This window comes from Rhinichthys klamathensis, unplaced genomic scaffold (assembly GCF_029890125.1).
Source record: "Rhinichthys klamathensis goyatoka isolate OS25496 unplaced genomic scaffold, OSU_Roscu_1.1 h1tg000803l_1, whole genome shotgun sequence".
NCBI lineage: Eukaryota > Metazoa > Chordata > Actinopteri > Cypriniformes > Leuciscidae > Rhinichthys > Rhinichthys klamathensis.
Window position 1 is genome coordinate 295,885 of NW_026607195.1, and position 15,369 is coordinate 311,253.

At 42.9% G+C, this 15,369-nt stretch overlaps 1 protein-coding gene across 2 annotated transcripts in view; it reads right to left on the reverse strand.

Moving 5' to 3' along the window:
• Nucleotides 1–15,369, reverse strand: part of slc8a4b (solute carrier family 8 member 4b) — an 88,901-nt gene that overhangs the window by 42,742 nt on the left and 30,790 nt on the right. For both annotated transcript variants that reach the window (XM_056243545.1, XM_056243546.1), the window contains one exon: nucleotides 349–1,440. In XM_056243545.1, the coding sequence (XP_056099520.1) occupies nucleotides 349–1,395 (1,047 nt within the window). In that variant the 5' untranslated portion in view covers nucleotides 1,396–1,440. The remainder of the gene's footprint in view (nucleotides 1–348; nucleotides 1,441–15,369) is intronic.

Consider the following 15,369-nt stretch of genomic DNA (forward strand, 5'->3'; position numbering starts at 1 on the left):
GAAAATGAGAACAAAGAAGAGAAGAAAGTTTTAATTTAATTGTTCTTTTAAAGAAGAAAATTAAAATATGCTGCATCAGAAACTCCCAAGACCGGTGGTTTCTACTTGTTGGTTGCAACTGAAAAATAGGTAGCAGGTCTGTTTAAAACTACTTTTTTTTTTTTTTTTTTTTTTTTTTTTTGTGCAGTGAATTTTAATATTCTTAATATTTAAGAGGATAAAAAAAACAATATTTATATTAATAAATAAATAATAACTATGCAATTATAATTTTATAAAATAAATTTGATGTGAATATGGTAAATTATTAAATAATTAAAATGTGCTAATATCTTTCTTCTTTTTAACCTGATAGTTGGCCATCTCTATGAGCTGCTCCATGTCCTTGTCAGGATGTCTTTGCTTCAGTTCCTTTAAAGTTCTGGCCATATCTCTCCTGGCCTCGTCCTCTTGATCCCGTCCTCCATGCCCACTTTCCCCTCCCAGGACTCCATCCAGATGTGTTGTGATTCCATCAATTTCAAGCATGTCCATCTTTGTGAATCCTGCCTCATTGCCAATCTCCTCCCCTCCCTCGGACACAATAATTCCACGGCCCTTGTCGGTTCGGTAGCGTTTGCGAGCATACTTGTAAAAGAGCAATCTCCGATCAGCGATCCAGGCCTGGACCACGCAGAGAGGAAAGAAGAGGAACGTCAACACTGCTTCCCACACTTCCACCTCACCAGGCGAGAACACCGAGATGATAAGATAGAGCCAGACGTAGGCAAACATGCTCCACGCCGCAGTCACGAAAAACACACGAAGATGTTTGACCTTCCGCCTTTCACCATCAGGTACCACGTAGACGCAGATGCCAATGATCACAAACATGTTGAAGGCAGCGCTGCCCACGATGGTGCTGGGACCAAGAGAACCGGCCTCAAAATTATGCCCACAGACCTCAATCACCGAAAGCAAAATCTCAGGGGCTGATGAACCCAGAGCCATGAGGGTCAGATTGGAGACGGTCTCGTTCCATATGCGAACTGTCGTGGTGACCGTTTCACCATTGGGTCTCTTTGTAGTGATCTCTTTTTCTTGAGAAGTTATAACTTCGATGGCAGTCATGAAGCGGTCAGCAATTATCGACATCCCTAAGAACATGTAGACTAGTGCCACTAGGTACACAATGGCACGAGCCACTTTGTCACCAACTGAGGGATTTAGAGGATTCCACACTGGCAAAAGGACCCCGTCTGCACACACGTCATTCTGGGAACAGTTGGAGGTAGATTGGGCTATATCTTGGGAGTCAGCTTGAGAAGGGATGGAGAAAGACAGGAGAAGGACAGGGAGGATCAAGGGAATGAAGGAGATTGGGAAAATGCGGGATGAACTGAAGGACAAAGGCATGGTGAGGTGGGGCCGATCTGTTTCTGCAACAATTCTTCACACCACCTAAGGAGAAACAGAGAGACACTGGGTGAGTGAGTTTTAAACCCTGACTTGCATTTTGTTCATACAGTATACAGAGATTGGAAAAGAAAATTAGAAGCTGATAGAGATGGAAATTAAAATATGCTACACTATACTGCACAGAAACCTCCTTAGAACAGTAGTAAGTCGTAACTCAAAAATTGGTTCATTCAAATTCATCATTTTTTGTTCAGTGAACTCAATATTCAAGAGAAAGTCAGAATATTGAAAATTATGAATTATTTGTAACATAACATAAATAATTTTTCATTCAAAAGTAACAAAAAATTATTTAAGTATTGTGTTGTGTTGCCAGATAAAATCTAGATATGTGCTTTAGAATATATAGGTTGAGGTTGTGGCCATTTCTACAAGGCCTTTGGTGTGAAAATCCTTCTTTCTCTTGTCACTGTCTCTGTACGGTTGTACACAGGGCTTGACATTAACACCCGCCAACCCGCCAAATGCGGGTGGATTTTGCTCGTGGCGGGTAACAGAGTCACTCCAACTAGCCACTTTGGCGGGTTGAATAATTGTAGTCTTTTCAAAAGGCGCGACACTACAACTCCCATGTATTACATGCACGCAGCGCTGCTTTGCGCTTGCGCGCTAGTGACCGACAACACTGAAACCTGACTGAAACGAAGAGACAGCTAGCTGCCCTGCTTGGTGAAGTTATGTGGCGACATATCAAAGGTGTAACAAAACCCGGTGAGCAGATAACACACAAGAGAAAACCTGACGATGAAAACAAAAAGGAAGAAGAGACAAAGAAAAACAAAAGACTTTTCAACGAAAAGTGGAAGTTAAATCGAGAATGGCTGGTATATGATCTAGCAAACAAAATAATGTATTGCTCCGATTGTCGGGCGTACGGCGGTGAAAAGGTAAAGGGGGCATCTTTTGTGGTTGGGACAAGTAATTTTAAAGTTGAAACCGTAAAGGACCATGAACTTTCAATTGGTCATATCGGAAGCATTTCGACTAAACGGCTGAAGGCAGCTGGTTCGCTACAAGAAAGTGTGGCGGTGAAATCTCTGGTCCTCATGAAGTCGGTGGAACTTGACATGAACTTGTAACAAAGAATTTCCCATCGGGGCTCAAAGTAATTCCGAGTCTTGAGTCTGATATTTAAACAGACAGTGTTTCTAATGCTAAAGTTTTTTTTTTTCAGTTTAGTTTTTTATCTTTTTTTTTATTAATCTTCTACATCCATGTACCACTTTTATTATGTAATAAGAAGCTACTTTTTTATGTCTTTATCTTAATACATGGTTTTATTTAAAAAAAGGAGCTTTACACACAACCTTATCAGAGCTAATGATAATGACCTGTATTGTTATACATTTATGTAGTCTTGATTTGCGTGTGTACAGTGGTTTTACATTTAAAAGGGTTGTAAATCTAGTTCTAGTTAATTTTAGCACGCCATAGTCAACTTTAATCAGGTAATTTCACAACAACAAAAAAGTGGCTAGTAAAAATGCTGTGTGGCTAGTAACTTTTGAAAACCACTAGCCACATTGGCTAGTGAGCAAAAAAGTTAATGTCAAGCGCTGGTTGTACAGCTCTCTCTGTAGTGCTGTCTCAGGACATTAATTCTGCTTCATCTCAACGCGCCTACACTTTCGTACTATACATCCCTCTCTTTACTTCCTTCATACACATTTGATCAGCTTTCTCTTTCAATCCCTCCCGATTGCTGAGTTGACATTTATTTACTCCAGCTTCTCAATTTTTTCATCATCCCATGATGTCTTTCATTATTTCTATAACTTTCTTGACCCCCTCTCCTAATCAACCACTTTCTGGGGATAAACATCATAAGTATGAGAATAACAACACACACAAAATCCGCTGTACTGTTCACAACTCTCAATATTAAGATTGGTGGTCAATTTTTTTTATTGACCAGTTCTTAAACTTTTACCGTAGGTAAGGAGACATTATTTCATAAGATTCCATTCATACCCATGTGGATTATAAAAAAATAATGAACGATGTGTGTCCAGAAAATTTTAGACACGTGTGTCCAGAAATTTTTGCAAAATCAATACAACTATTCTGAGCCCTTACACAAATAAACCGCACATACACACAGATAAATGTGCTGTGATGTCATCAGTAAATTATGACTGCGTTAATAACCTAATGGACGGCTTATAAGTGTGTGTGCAGAGGGAGATGTCTGAACATGTTTATAGGCTTGTAGACTAAAGTCAGTAAGTCCCTCTCAGATCTGTAATGTATGTGCGTGTGGTGTGTGTGCGTGCGTGCGTGCGCACGTGTGTGTGAGACACAGCTTGAGTGGAGAGCGCTGCTGTTCTTGAGCTTTCTAATGCTGAGAGCACAGTGCTGACTCAGGACACACACACACACACACTGACACATAAGATAAATTAAAGAGGTCTAGCAGGCTGTGTACGTATACTTGAATGGAAAAGAAATAGAGCCTTAAAGAAGATTAGTTGGTTGGGTCACCAGTGAGGGGGTGTTTCTTCAACCACAGGCGCTTTTGGCCCTGTGGCAGACTGATCTCATGAAATGGCGTATGTATGACACGCGAATTCGTATTTCTATTTTTGGCGTGCTATCAACACGCATAATCGCTTTTCAGCGTGTTTATCAACGCCTTTGACTTAACTACATTACTGTATATATAAATATATGACCTACCCCAGCCCCGTCCCTAAACCTACCCGTCACTGGGGTTAATACCATTTATGAGTCTTCTCCTACCATCCTAGGAAAAGAAATATCGCTCCACAGATGTAGATATAGATTTTGCTTCGTTTCGCTCGGACATTTAACGGCGTACACATACACGCGGAATCACTCGGACATTTAACGGCGTACACATACACGCAAAAGATTTCGGCGTGGACATACACGCGGATAGCTCAAAATGCGTATAGATAACACGCCACTTGACTTGAAAGTGGCGTGTATGTTTACGCAAAGTCATGATGTCATGTTGCCTGTGGAATTTCAGAAAATTGTCTCTCTTAAAATACACTTTTCTCACTCACTAGATGTTCAATAATAGTGTCCAACAAACTACATACATCACAAGAATATTTTGTTTACTCTGAACCAACATGAAAATGTCCACCACATTATAATTTCTACCACATTATATATTATTATTATGTATACAAATGATATATTATGTTCAATAACATTCTTTTACATTTTACAATACATTATAACAAACAAAAAGCAGTTTGCATGTAATGGATTTACAAGTGGCCTGAGGCTCACAGTAATTTTTACGTTCAACTTAGCTAACTTAAATGACAATGCTTTTTGTGCCTTACAGATTAAAGTCCAGAGTATCCTGCATTTTTGAGACCACGTGGACGGTGCATGTACAACAGTGCATGTGTGACTTGAGCACTTGAAAACCACTAGATAAAATAATAAAACATGAAAACCTAACAAATGTGTCTGTGTGTGTGTATGCGTGTGTATGTTTATTTACTATATTTACTACCAGATTTGTCCCCTAATATAAAATTCTATTAAACATAAACCCCAAATTCTTACCCCTAACCTTAACCTATAGCATTGTTAGCCTGATAAACAGCCATGTCCAGCAATTATTTTTTCTGCAAGTCTGAACATTTCTGGATAGGTGACTACGTGATTGAGTTGAGCAGTAATCTCTTCTATGGGTGGGGTTTGGAGAAAAAACATGGATTAATAATTTGCTGTATATAAAAACAAATCCATGATATGTCAACATTTAGATAAGTAAAGCCTGTGTCCAATACTTATATTCAATCTATATGTGCGTCTGTGGTGACAAAATTCACTCATGGTTCACTGGGATAAAATATCTGTTTTACTAACACACTGCAGAATATCTTGGGGCCACAGTGAGATTTAGTGGTGCAATAAAAGTGTAGTAGCATCATAATTTTCACACAAAACTCAGTATCTTGAAATAAAACTAGTTCCCTTTCGAAAGGGAACTTGCACTGCGTCGATGATGCTGTGGGGAACGCCCTCCACGTGAACTGGTGTCTGAAAAGCTGTCCAATCACGGCAATCGAATTTGACCGGCCACAGCCATGACGTCACTACTAGTGCGACCCAGAAGTATAAAAGGGGTGCCTAGAGAACATGTCATCCTCTTTTCGTCTTCAGGGACTGTTTTGTCTGATTTGCAATCACCTGAAAAAGGTAAGAACAATTATGGCAAGTGATAAGTGTTTCAAAAAGTGTGTGGATCCGTGTCTCAGATGACGCACACAACTTGTGCGTTTACTGCTTGGGCGAAGAGCACGCACGATCAGCTCTTGAGAGACCTGACTGTACAGAATGTGAGAGTTTTCCTCTAAGAAAACTCCACTCTCATCTGGCCCTCTTCTCCAGTGGTTCGGGTCCCACTCGTGCTGATGCACTGCGGAGACTCGGATCATGGGGTTCACAGATGGAGCTCGCTGATGAGTTTTTGAGAGAGGTGTTTCTCTCTCACACCCATCAGAAGCTCACGAGGGTGAGCTGCTGGACGAGGATGTGTCATCTCTTACATCCTCTGATACAGCAGCAAGTGCTCTACTGGCACCTAGCCCAAGAGAGCAGGAGATGACTGATGAGGGTGAAGAAGAGGTACAGCCTGAACCCTCACAGCCTCCCCGCCCCGCGTATGATGAGCTATTGGGTGTTATGGAGCGCGCTTCAGCGAGGCTTCAGCTGCCGTGGGATTGCGTGAAGGAAGGAGCCGTTCGCGGCAGGCTGGATGAGCGGTTCTTTTCTGGCTATAACTCCCCAGCTCCCGTGAGCCTTCCTTTACTTCTTGATCTGCATATTGAGATCAAGAAGGCATGGAAGAACCCATATTCTGCACGCATCCATCGTCAGCAGCGAGCAAACTATGCTGATGTCGAAGGGGATGCGTGAACATGGGTATGTGTCAATGCCCCCAATCGACGAGACGTTTACGAACTATCCCGCTGCTGGAGAGGCATTGGCACTAAAAGCTCCGGCCCTGCCTTCCAAGCCACTCAAGATGACATCTCGCTTGAATGGCAGGGCCTACGCGGCAGCAGGTCAGGGCTGCCTTATACACGATGTCTGTGTTGCAGGTATACCAAGCAGACATGCTGAAGGATTTGGATCAGGGGCAGGGTCTCTCCCCTGCCGCAGTGGACAGGAGAGGCGAAGGCGCGCTCGGCTGCATTTAAATCATGCATTTCGCTGTGGTCCGAATCCATGCCCAGACAGCCAGGGGGGCCTGGCCCATCCCGGTTCAAAGAACAGAGACAGGGCCAGAGTGTCAAGGTGCGAAAAGGACCCAAAAGCGAAAGCTGGTTGCAAAGGTTTATTGAGGATCAGATAAATGTCGAAAATAGGCTGTCTGCCGGTCACCGGCCATTTAGGCGGATGCAGAACAGAACAATGAAACTGAAAAAGACCAGACTGCAACCAGGCAGGGTGAAAGGCACAGGTAGTTGTTGTCAGGAAGTGCACACAGGAGATGATGAGCACTGACTCCACTTGGCGGATACAGCAACACAGACTAACAGGCTTGGCACAGGATAACATGTGATATCTCTTGTCTGATACTCACAATGATGAGGCGTCTGTAACGGGCATGAATGAACAAACAATAAACCAACAAAGAAGGGAGAAGAACACGAGATCTAAATAGCAAGAAGATTAGGGCAAATGGGAAACAGATGTGGGAAGATGAGCGAAGGCGTGAATGTAGATTGAGATTGTGCTCAGCTGTGCGAGAGCGCATGTGGAGGAGAGGGAGAAGAGAAACAAGTTGAGGAATCAAACTTGACTCCTGACACAGAGATTCAGTGTCGCCTCTCCTACTCCTTTTAGGAGGAGGAGGAGCGTGTCACAGAGGAGTCGCAACTCAAGGAAGAAGAGGGATCTGAGGGAGGTGATCAAGCACAGATGCTCCCAGCGCTAGTGAAGGATCCCCTTCATCTGAAGGTGAATAACAACCCCCCTCCCCTTATTTTCTTTACCCCAGGCGCTTCTTACATCAGGCCTGAGGCCTGAACCGGTGATGATATTTTGCCATTAAACGGAATGCTTATGAAGGTCTGAAGTCGGGCTTGGTAGTGAGCGCGCCCTTTCTAGCTTTTGGGTGAGCAGGATGATCTTGGTAGGTCTTTATTATAAGGTTGTTTAACTTTAGACCTCAGTTCCCTGTTTAGAAAGTATTAAGGGGTATGTTTGATAGGATATTAAAATGAGGGAATTAGGGCCCTGAAGTTCCTTTTTTATAGGTAGGCATGCATACCTTATCATAGGCCTCCTTTTGTGATAGAGTTGCTAGGATTATGTAGTAGGTGGTGCCAATCTTGGTCACCCAGTGATATACAGGTTGGCTTCATCTCATAGAGAAATCTCCAGTGAGGTCACCGTGCATGAGAGCTCCAAACAGGTTTTTGTTCAGCATGAGATGGCTTCCTCCCATTTGGGGGGTTTTCTCCTGAGGCCACCGCTTTGTATAAAGCTCCAGATAGACCAACCAAGTGTTGGCCCTCTTCAGGCCACCTGGATAGCCACATTGTATTTGTATAGCAGGTCTCGTCTCACTTCTGAGTTGTTATGAGACTATAGCTTTGAACTTCAGTCATAGGATATTCAAGTGCCATCCCCACAAGGGCTGGCGTAATATCTTGCTTAGGTATGTGTACTAGTAGCTTGTTGGAGACAATCTGCTAGAAGTTTTTTGTCCCGAGTCCCTCAGTATCTGAGGGTAGGCTCTTTAGATTTAGATCATCTACAGCTTATCTCTGTAAGGTCTAGTTATTTCCCTGGTACTGGCCTCCTATTTCTACAAGTCGTGTAGCCTAGGCCCGCCTTTGCATTAGGCGATAATGCTAGTGGATGTTAAGGGTAGAATAAATAGCAGCATAGGTAGCAAGCTATCCCTAAGCCTCCCATGCAGGTATATTCTGGGCGTTGTCAGACCTGTCTCTCTCTGGAAGAGAGAGTTGGAAGCAGTAATGCTGAGGTCTCCGCTTTCAGAGCTGTATATTGTAGCTAGAATTTCACAGCTAGTCTTTAGGTTGGTTATCTAGGCCCCTTGAATTTCTTTTCAAGTCATAATGTGAAAAATGCCATTGGCCTCATCGATAAGATTTTTTGGCTACCCACAGCTTTAGTTAATTCGCCCTCCACCACTGGGGCTCACTTTAGTACTCCCTCCCATTTGGGACGGGTTTGAGTACACTCCCTTAGAGCCTAAGCATGCCATGGGCTGATGCTTTTGATAAATGAAGTTGTAGGCCTTTCTATAGACCTCCTCGACAGTCAGGTAGTGTAAGACTATACTCCCCTTGTTTAAAGGGTCGATAGTGCTCTAGCTGAGTACACTGTCCATTGGCAATGTAAAGTAGGAAAAACCGAGCCCACAGTATTTATGTGAGTACACCTATGATAACTGAGGCTAGTTCTGCTAACAAGTATCGTTATCAAGTAGTAGGCCTTCACAGGCCTCCTTGAAGGTGGTTCCACCATCTTGTGGATTTTAGCAATAAATAATAGCATCACATTGTAGGCTCCCTTTGAGCCTCCCTGATTCTAGCCCAGAGCCTGGTCAAATATATATATATATACACTCACCGCCCACTTTATTAGGTACACCTGTCCAACTGCTCGTTAACACTTAATTTCTAAGCAGCCAATCACATGGTGGCAACTCAGTGCATTTAGGCATGTAGACATGGTCAAGACAATCTCCTGCAGTTCAAACCGAGCATCAGTATGGGGAAGAAAGTTGATTTGAGTGACTTTGAACGTGGCATGATTGTTGGTGCCAGAAGGGCTGGTCTGAGTATTTCAGAAACTGCTAATCTACTGGGATTTTCACGCACAACCATCTCTAGGGTTTACAGAGAATGGTCCGAAAAAGAAAAAACATCCAGTGAGCGGCAGTCCTGTGGGCGGAAATGCCTTGTTGATGCCAGAGGTCAGAGGAGAATGGCCAGACTGGTTCGAGCTGATAAAAGGGCAACAGTGACTGAAATAACCACTCGTTACAACCGAGGTATGCAGCAAAGCATTTGTGAAGCCACAACACGCACAACCTTGAGGCGGATGGGCTACAACAGCAGAAGACTCCACCGGGTACCACTCATCTCCACTACAAATAGGAAAAAGAGGCTACAATTTGCAAGAGCTCACCAAAATTGAACAGTTGAAGACTGGAAAAATGTTGCCTGGTCTGATGAGTCTCGATTTCTGTTGAGACATTCAGATGTTAGAGTCAGAATTTGGCGTAAACAGAATGAGAACATGGAACCATCATGCCTTGTTACCACTGTGCAGGCTGGTGGTGGTGGTGTAATGGTGTGGGGGATGTTTTCCTGGCACACTTTAGGCCCCTTAGTGCCAATTGGGCATCGTTTAAATGCCACGGCCTACCTGAGCATTGTTTCTGACCATGTCCATCCCTTTATGGCCACCATGTACCCATCCTCTGATGGCTACTTCCACCATGTCACAAAGCTCTAATCATTTCAAATTGGTTTCTTGAACATGACAATGAGTTCACTGTACTAAAATGGCCTCCACAGTCACCAGATCTCAACCCAATAGAGCATCTTTGGGATGTGGTGGAACGGGAGATTCGCATCATGGATGTGCAGCCGACAAATCTGCGGCAACTGTGTGATGCCATCATGTCAATATGGACCAAACTCCCTGAGGAATGCTTCCAGCACCTTGTTGAATCTATGCCACGAAGAATTGAGGCAGTTCTGAAGGCAAAAGGGGGTCCAACCCGTTACTAGCATGGGGTACCTAATAAAGTGGGCGGTGAGTGTATATATATATATATATACCCTAAGTCTGGTTAGAAGGTTGAAGGACTCTCATGAGGCCTCCGTGCTAGACCAGCCATAGAGCTGGAGGAACTACCCTTATCTAGGGTCCCTTGTTAGAGTGCACAGCCTCCGCAATGTTTAAAAAAACTGATTGAGTATAGTTACTCCCCTCATTCGCAAGGGTTATAAACCGCTATGCTGAGTTCTACTCTCCAGGATGCCCATCTCTATGTTCCGGTTTCACTATTGTTTCACTATTTCACAGAGTCATAGACTCTGATTAGGAAAACAGATAGGTTGTTGACAAGACTAGGTCAGTAGATTTGATCAGGTCAGCCTTCCTGGTGGAATTCCTGGTTGACTATGTCCCCCTCAGAAAGTGACTGGACGGGACTCCTTTCGGACCCCCTGGCCATATTCCCTTAAAGGAACCCCTTCAATGGAAGCTGTTGGTTTCAAGCCTTGGTAGTCTTTCCTTGTTTGGAGGCCTCTTTGAGGCTTATAGCTTGGGCAGTGACCGTAGGGAATAATGTCACTGACAGCTTGTATGTGACCTGAAGGGGGAGTGTTTTCTTGGCATTTCAGGTTGAAACTGCCAGTTCTGACGTTTGTCACAAGCCATAATTGTCATGCACTCGCCTCAGCATGGTGGGATTGTACATCGTTCCCCATAGCGTCATCGACGCAGTGCGAGTTTCCTTTTGAAAGGGAACATCTAGGTTACGACTGTAACCTCTGTTTCCTGAGAACAGGGAACGAGACACTGCATCATTAGCCATGCCTCGGGATGCCTGCTGAACAGTCCCTTCAGACGAAAGTGGATGACATGTTCTCTAGGCGCCCCTTTTATACTTCCAGGTCATAGGCTGTCGTCGGTCAAATTCGATTGCCCTGATTGGATAGCTTTTCAGAAACCGGTTCCCCATAGCGTCATTGACGCAGTGTCTCGCTCCCTGTTCTCAGGGAACAGAGGTTACAGTTGTAACCTAGACGTTTTCATAACATGGTACAAACTGGTAAATGCAGCAGAATTTATAAAGTTGACTGATTCAGCTCGCTTAAGGCCTACTTTCTTTTTCTTTGATTATGCAAGTCCATTGGTGCATTTCATATTCCTGCAGTTGTGTTTGTGTGTGTAGATGCAGTTTGTTACTGTGCCTTCACTATGGAAGGCTTGACATCTTCTCAGCGTACGCCTCATTACCATCCCACCAGTTGTCCTCTCTGCCCTTGACACACACACACGGGTGCTGGAGGCCGTGCACTCTGTCTGTCTTGAGACACACTGTTGATTCCCTCCAAAAATCTTTTCAATCTTCCAAAATATGCAGACAGACACTGGCAGACTATGAAAATACAGTCATATTTTGCTCTCTCTTCCTTGAAGAAGCATATTTTACAAGCTGCTGTGCAAAGTTGAGGGGGCCAAATATAGCACCAGGTCTTTTCAATGCTAGCTCAGTTAGATCCGGGCTTGGATCCACAAGTATGATCTTCCAGGCCTCTCCATGGGTGTTCTATATTCTACCATGGCCATATTTAGATCCCAATGTAGTTGGGTTCAGAGTTCCCCATTCAGAGATCCACCCCCCAATGGTTTAACCCAAAGTGGAGAGGCACAGGCTGAATGGTGATGTTGAGGACAGAAGGGTGGAGTGTGGGTTATAGTATAGGGTTGAACAAAAAGATTATAGCCTACTATATGCATTTCCATAGCTTTCAATGTGAAACCGGTTCATTTGGTGTGTTTTTATAGTGCTTAAACTAGCCACCAAGTTTATAGAAATATGTATTTTGCTTTGAGACATCATTTTGGTTCACTGATGCATGCAGCATATGATACTAAAAAGCACAAAACATTGTGATGAGGATATGAAAATAATGGAGATTTCTTTGCAGGGTGCTTGCTGTAAGTTACAACCTAGAGAAAGGGTTTTTCACACTGCACTTATAGGCCAACGGTGATGTTAAATGTTTTATTTGATGTCTACACAGTACCTTAGTAAAAGTGCTAGTAAAATAAACAGTGCCAAACACTGTTTATTTACACCACTGGGAACGGTTAAAGGAAACCAGGCACATTCCATTTTATATCATACAAGCGCTAATATACTCAGTCGGTGTATTAGTGGTGGTGCCGATTATTCAGTAACTTTTTCTGCAGGTTATACTGTTATGCCAACAGATGGCGACAAGCGACTATCTTTATGAGTGAGTCATTAAATTATTTGTTTAATCGATTGCAACAACACAGATTCTTTAAAGCCCTATGATTTCAGCGATTCACTTAAAGGTCCCGTTCTTCATGTTTTTTTGAAGCTTTGATTGTGTTTACAGTGTGCAATATAACATGTGTTCATGTTTCGCGTATAAAAAAACAGTATTTTTCACACAATTTACTTATCTGTATACCGCTGTTTTCACTGTCCAAAAAACGGCCTGATGACTTCCTTGTTCTATGAAGTCCCTCCTTCAGAAATACGTAACGAGTTCTGATTGTGCCAGCGGTTCCTGTGTTGTGATTCGACAGCAGCTTATCACACGTTGCCCGGAAAGGTCACACCTCTTACCATAAATTGGAGATGCATGCGCAGCTGAAGTGCTTCTTCTCCGTGGGAGCGCAACAAGACCACGTCCCCTTTTTTTGTGTATTCCTGTGGGTGGAGATTAGTCAAAAAGCTGTTCTAGTTACGTCATTAAAAAAGGAAGTAGAGGGATGTAGTCCAAACCGGCCGTTCGCTGTATGCTTTGAAATGGGACTTCTGTTAAATAAAATATCTCGCTAGGCATTGAACTTTGAGCTTTATAATTTTACAGGTATTATTTATCCTCTAACAGCAACATTACACACTAATTAAAGTTTGAAAAATGGAATCGCGAAGAACGGGACCTTTAATACACTGAATCAAGTGCCTGTTTTTCAATATGAAGTCTGCATGTTTCTGTGTATATGAGCGGGGTTGATAAGCATAAAATATCCTACATGCATTATAGCTGCGTATTTATACTCGAGAATGCTTTGATCATGCGCTGTGATAGCGCGTCAAAGCATTTTCGAATGTAAATAAACAGCTATAATGCACGTAGGTTATTTTGAATGAATATTTCATGTCGATATACAATGGTTACATACTGTTAAAACTAATAGTGGTGTTGATATATTTTTAAGACTGCTGACTCTATAGAACATTGGAAGGGAAAATTAACTTTACCGTGCTCCGAGAGCCCCCTAGTGGTCGGGAGTATTTCCGTTGTGTTGTGGCTTTATTTCGTTGTGGTGTGGCTTGATTTCGTTCTGTTGTGGCTTAATTTCATTGTGTTGTGGCTTGTTTCCATTGTGTTGTGGCTTATTTCCGTCCTGTTGTGGCTTATTTCTGTTGTGTTGTGGCTTGTTTCCGTTGTGTTGTGGCTTAATTTTGTTGTGTTGTACACTACTAGGCCACCGTATGTCATCTTAATAGATGAGGACACATGAACTTCATCTCCACAGCTGCTCTGAAAGTTGCATAAATGTTCACTTGTAAAGAAAAAGAAACAGTGTCTCCACCTAAATTTTATCATTTATCATTTTTTTTAGAGCCACTGCCCTCAGAGAAAACTCCTTTGACTTGACCCTAGGTTGACGTTTTTTTTTAACCCCGCGTTAAAGGTCCCATGGCATGAAAATTTCACTTTATGAGTTTTTTTAACATTAATATGAGTTCCCCTAGCCTGCCTATGGTCCCCCAGTGGCTAGAAATGGCGATAGGTGTAAACCAAGCCCTGGGTATCCTGCTCCGCCTTTGAGAAAATGAAAGCTCAGATGGGCCAATCTGGAATCTTCCCTATATGTCGTCATACGGGGAAAGGTTACCTCCCCTTTCTCTGCTTTGCCTGCCCAGAGAATTTGGCCCACCCATGAGAAAATGATCTACGACCGTGCGAGTGTGATATTGGTTTTTCCTCGAGAGACATAATGGTTTGCAAACGAGCGAAGCATGGCATGGCAGTTGCTCAGTGTTTGAATGTACAAATGAACACAAAAGTCTTTTTTTAGTTCCTTCATCACAACGGCACCTATCCAAAAAAGTAGATGTAATAATGGCAGAGGTCTGACTAATAGCGCTAGTTAGTGTCTATAGCTGATATTATATACTATATATATATATATATATATGACAGAGTGGACAAGCAGGTGTTTAGTAGAGGTACATTTTCAGGAGTAAATCATGGGTTATGTGTAACATGACTTCAATATACGTGGACATGGAGAACTTTGTCATTAAAAAATGAGCCAGAGTACAGTCTTCTCTAAACTACAAAGATTACTGATATAGATACTAATACAGCTTTAGAACGATAGCAAATCAGAGCAACATGAAAAGCCAACAACGTAGGCAAGCGTTAGCTACATGATAATAACTGTAACAGCATACATAAACAAACCAACTAAAGTACCGTATCCAGACACAATATTTCAAACTAACCATTCGGATATGTCCTGCTGTAGCCGCTGAGTTGCAACTTCTTCAGGTGCTTCTCCATCCGGATCAAATTCTGGGTCAAACTGGAAAGCTTGAACGACTGCATGTCTACATCCACTGTAAACATTAGCGCATGGTACCGTGGCCGCAAGCTGGTCAAGGCCACACCCCCACCCTCGCCCCGCCTCTCTCCTCCTTATTAGCATTTAAAGCTACAGACACAGAAATGGAAAGCTCATTGTGGGACTGGCTCGTAGTGGCTGTAATTCTGCACCAAGGCTGAATTTTGGGGAAAGAGACTTCAGATACAGTATTAGGGGACCCCTAAGGCCTATATAAAGCATCCAAAAAACAGTTTGTCATGGGACCTTTAAGCAATGTTTTAATAACTCAAGATTAAAAGGCACTGCTTTTGCCCTGCAACAAATGTTTCTAAATAAGAATGTTAACACATGGTTTACAAATGCATAGTATTTCAAAATCTGACGACCCAGGATTAATTATGTTAACCCAGGCTTTAGCAATATCAAGTGTGAAAAGCCTATTCGTGTCCCTATTACACAAAAACCCTGCAAGGGTCCCTGGAGCATTAAGTCCTTCAAAGAGTTTTGTTGGAGGTGCACAAGCTGAAATCCACTACAGGCTCTGTG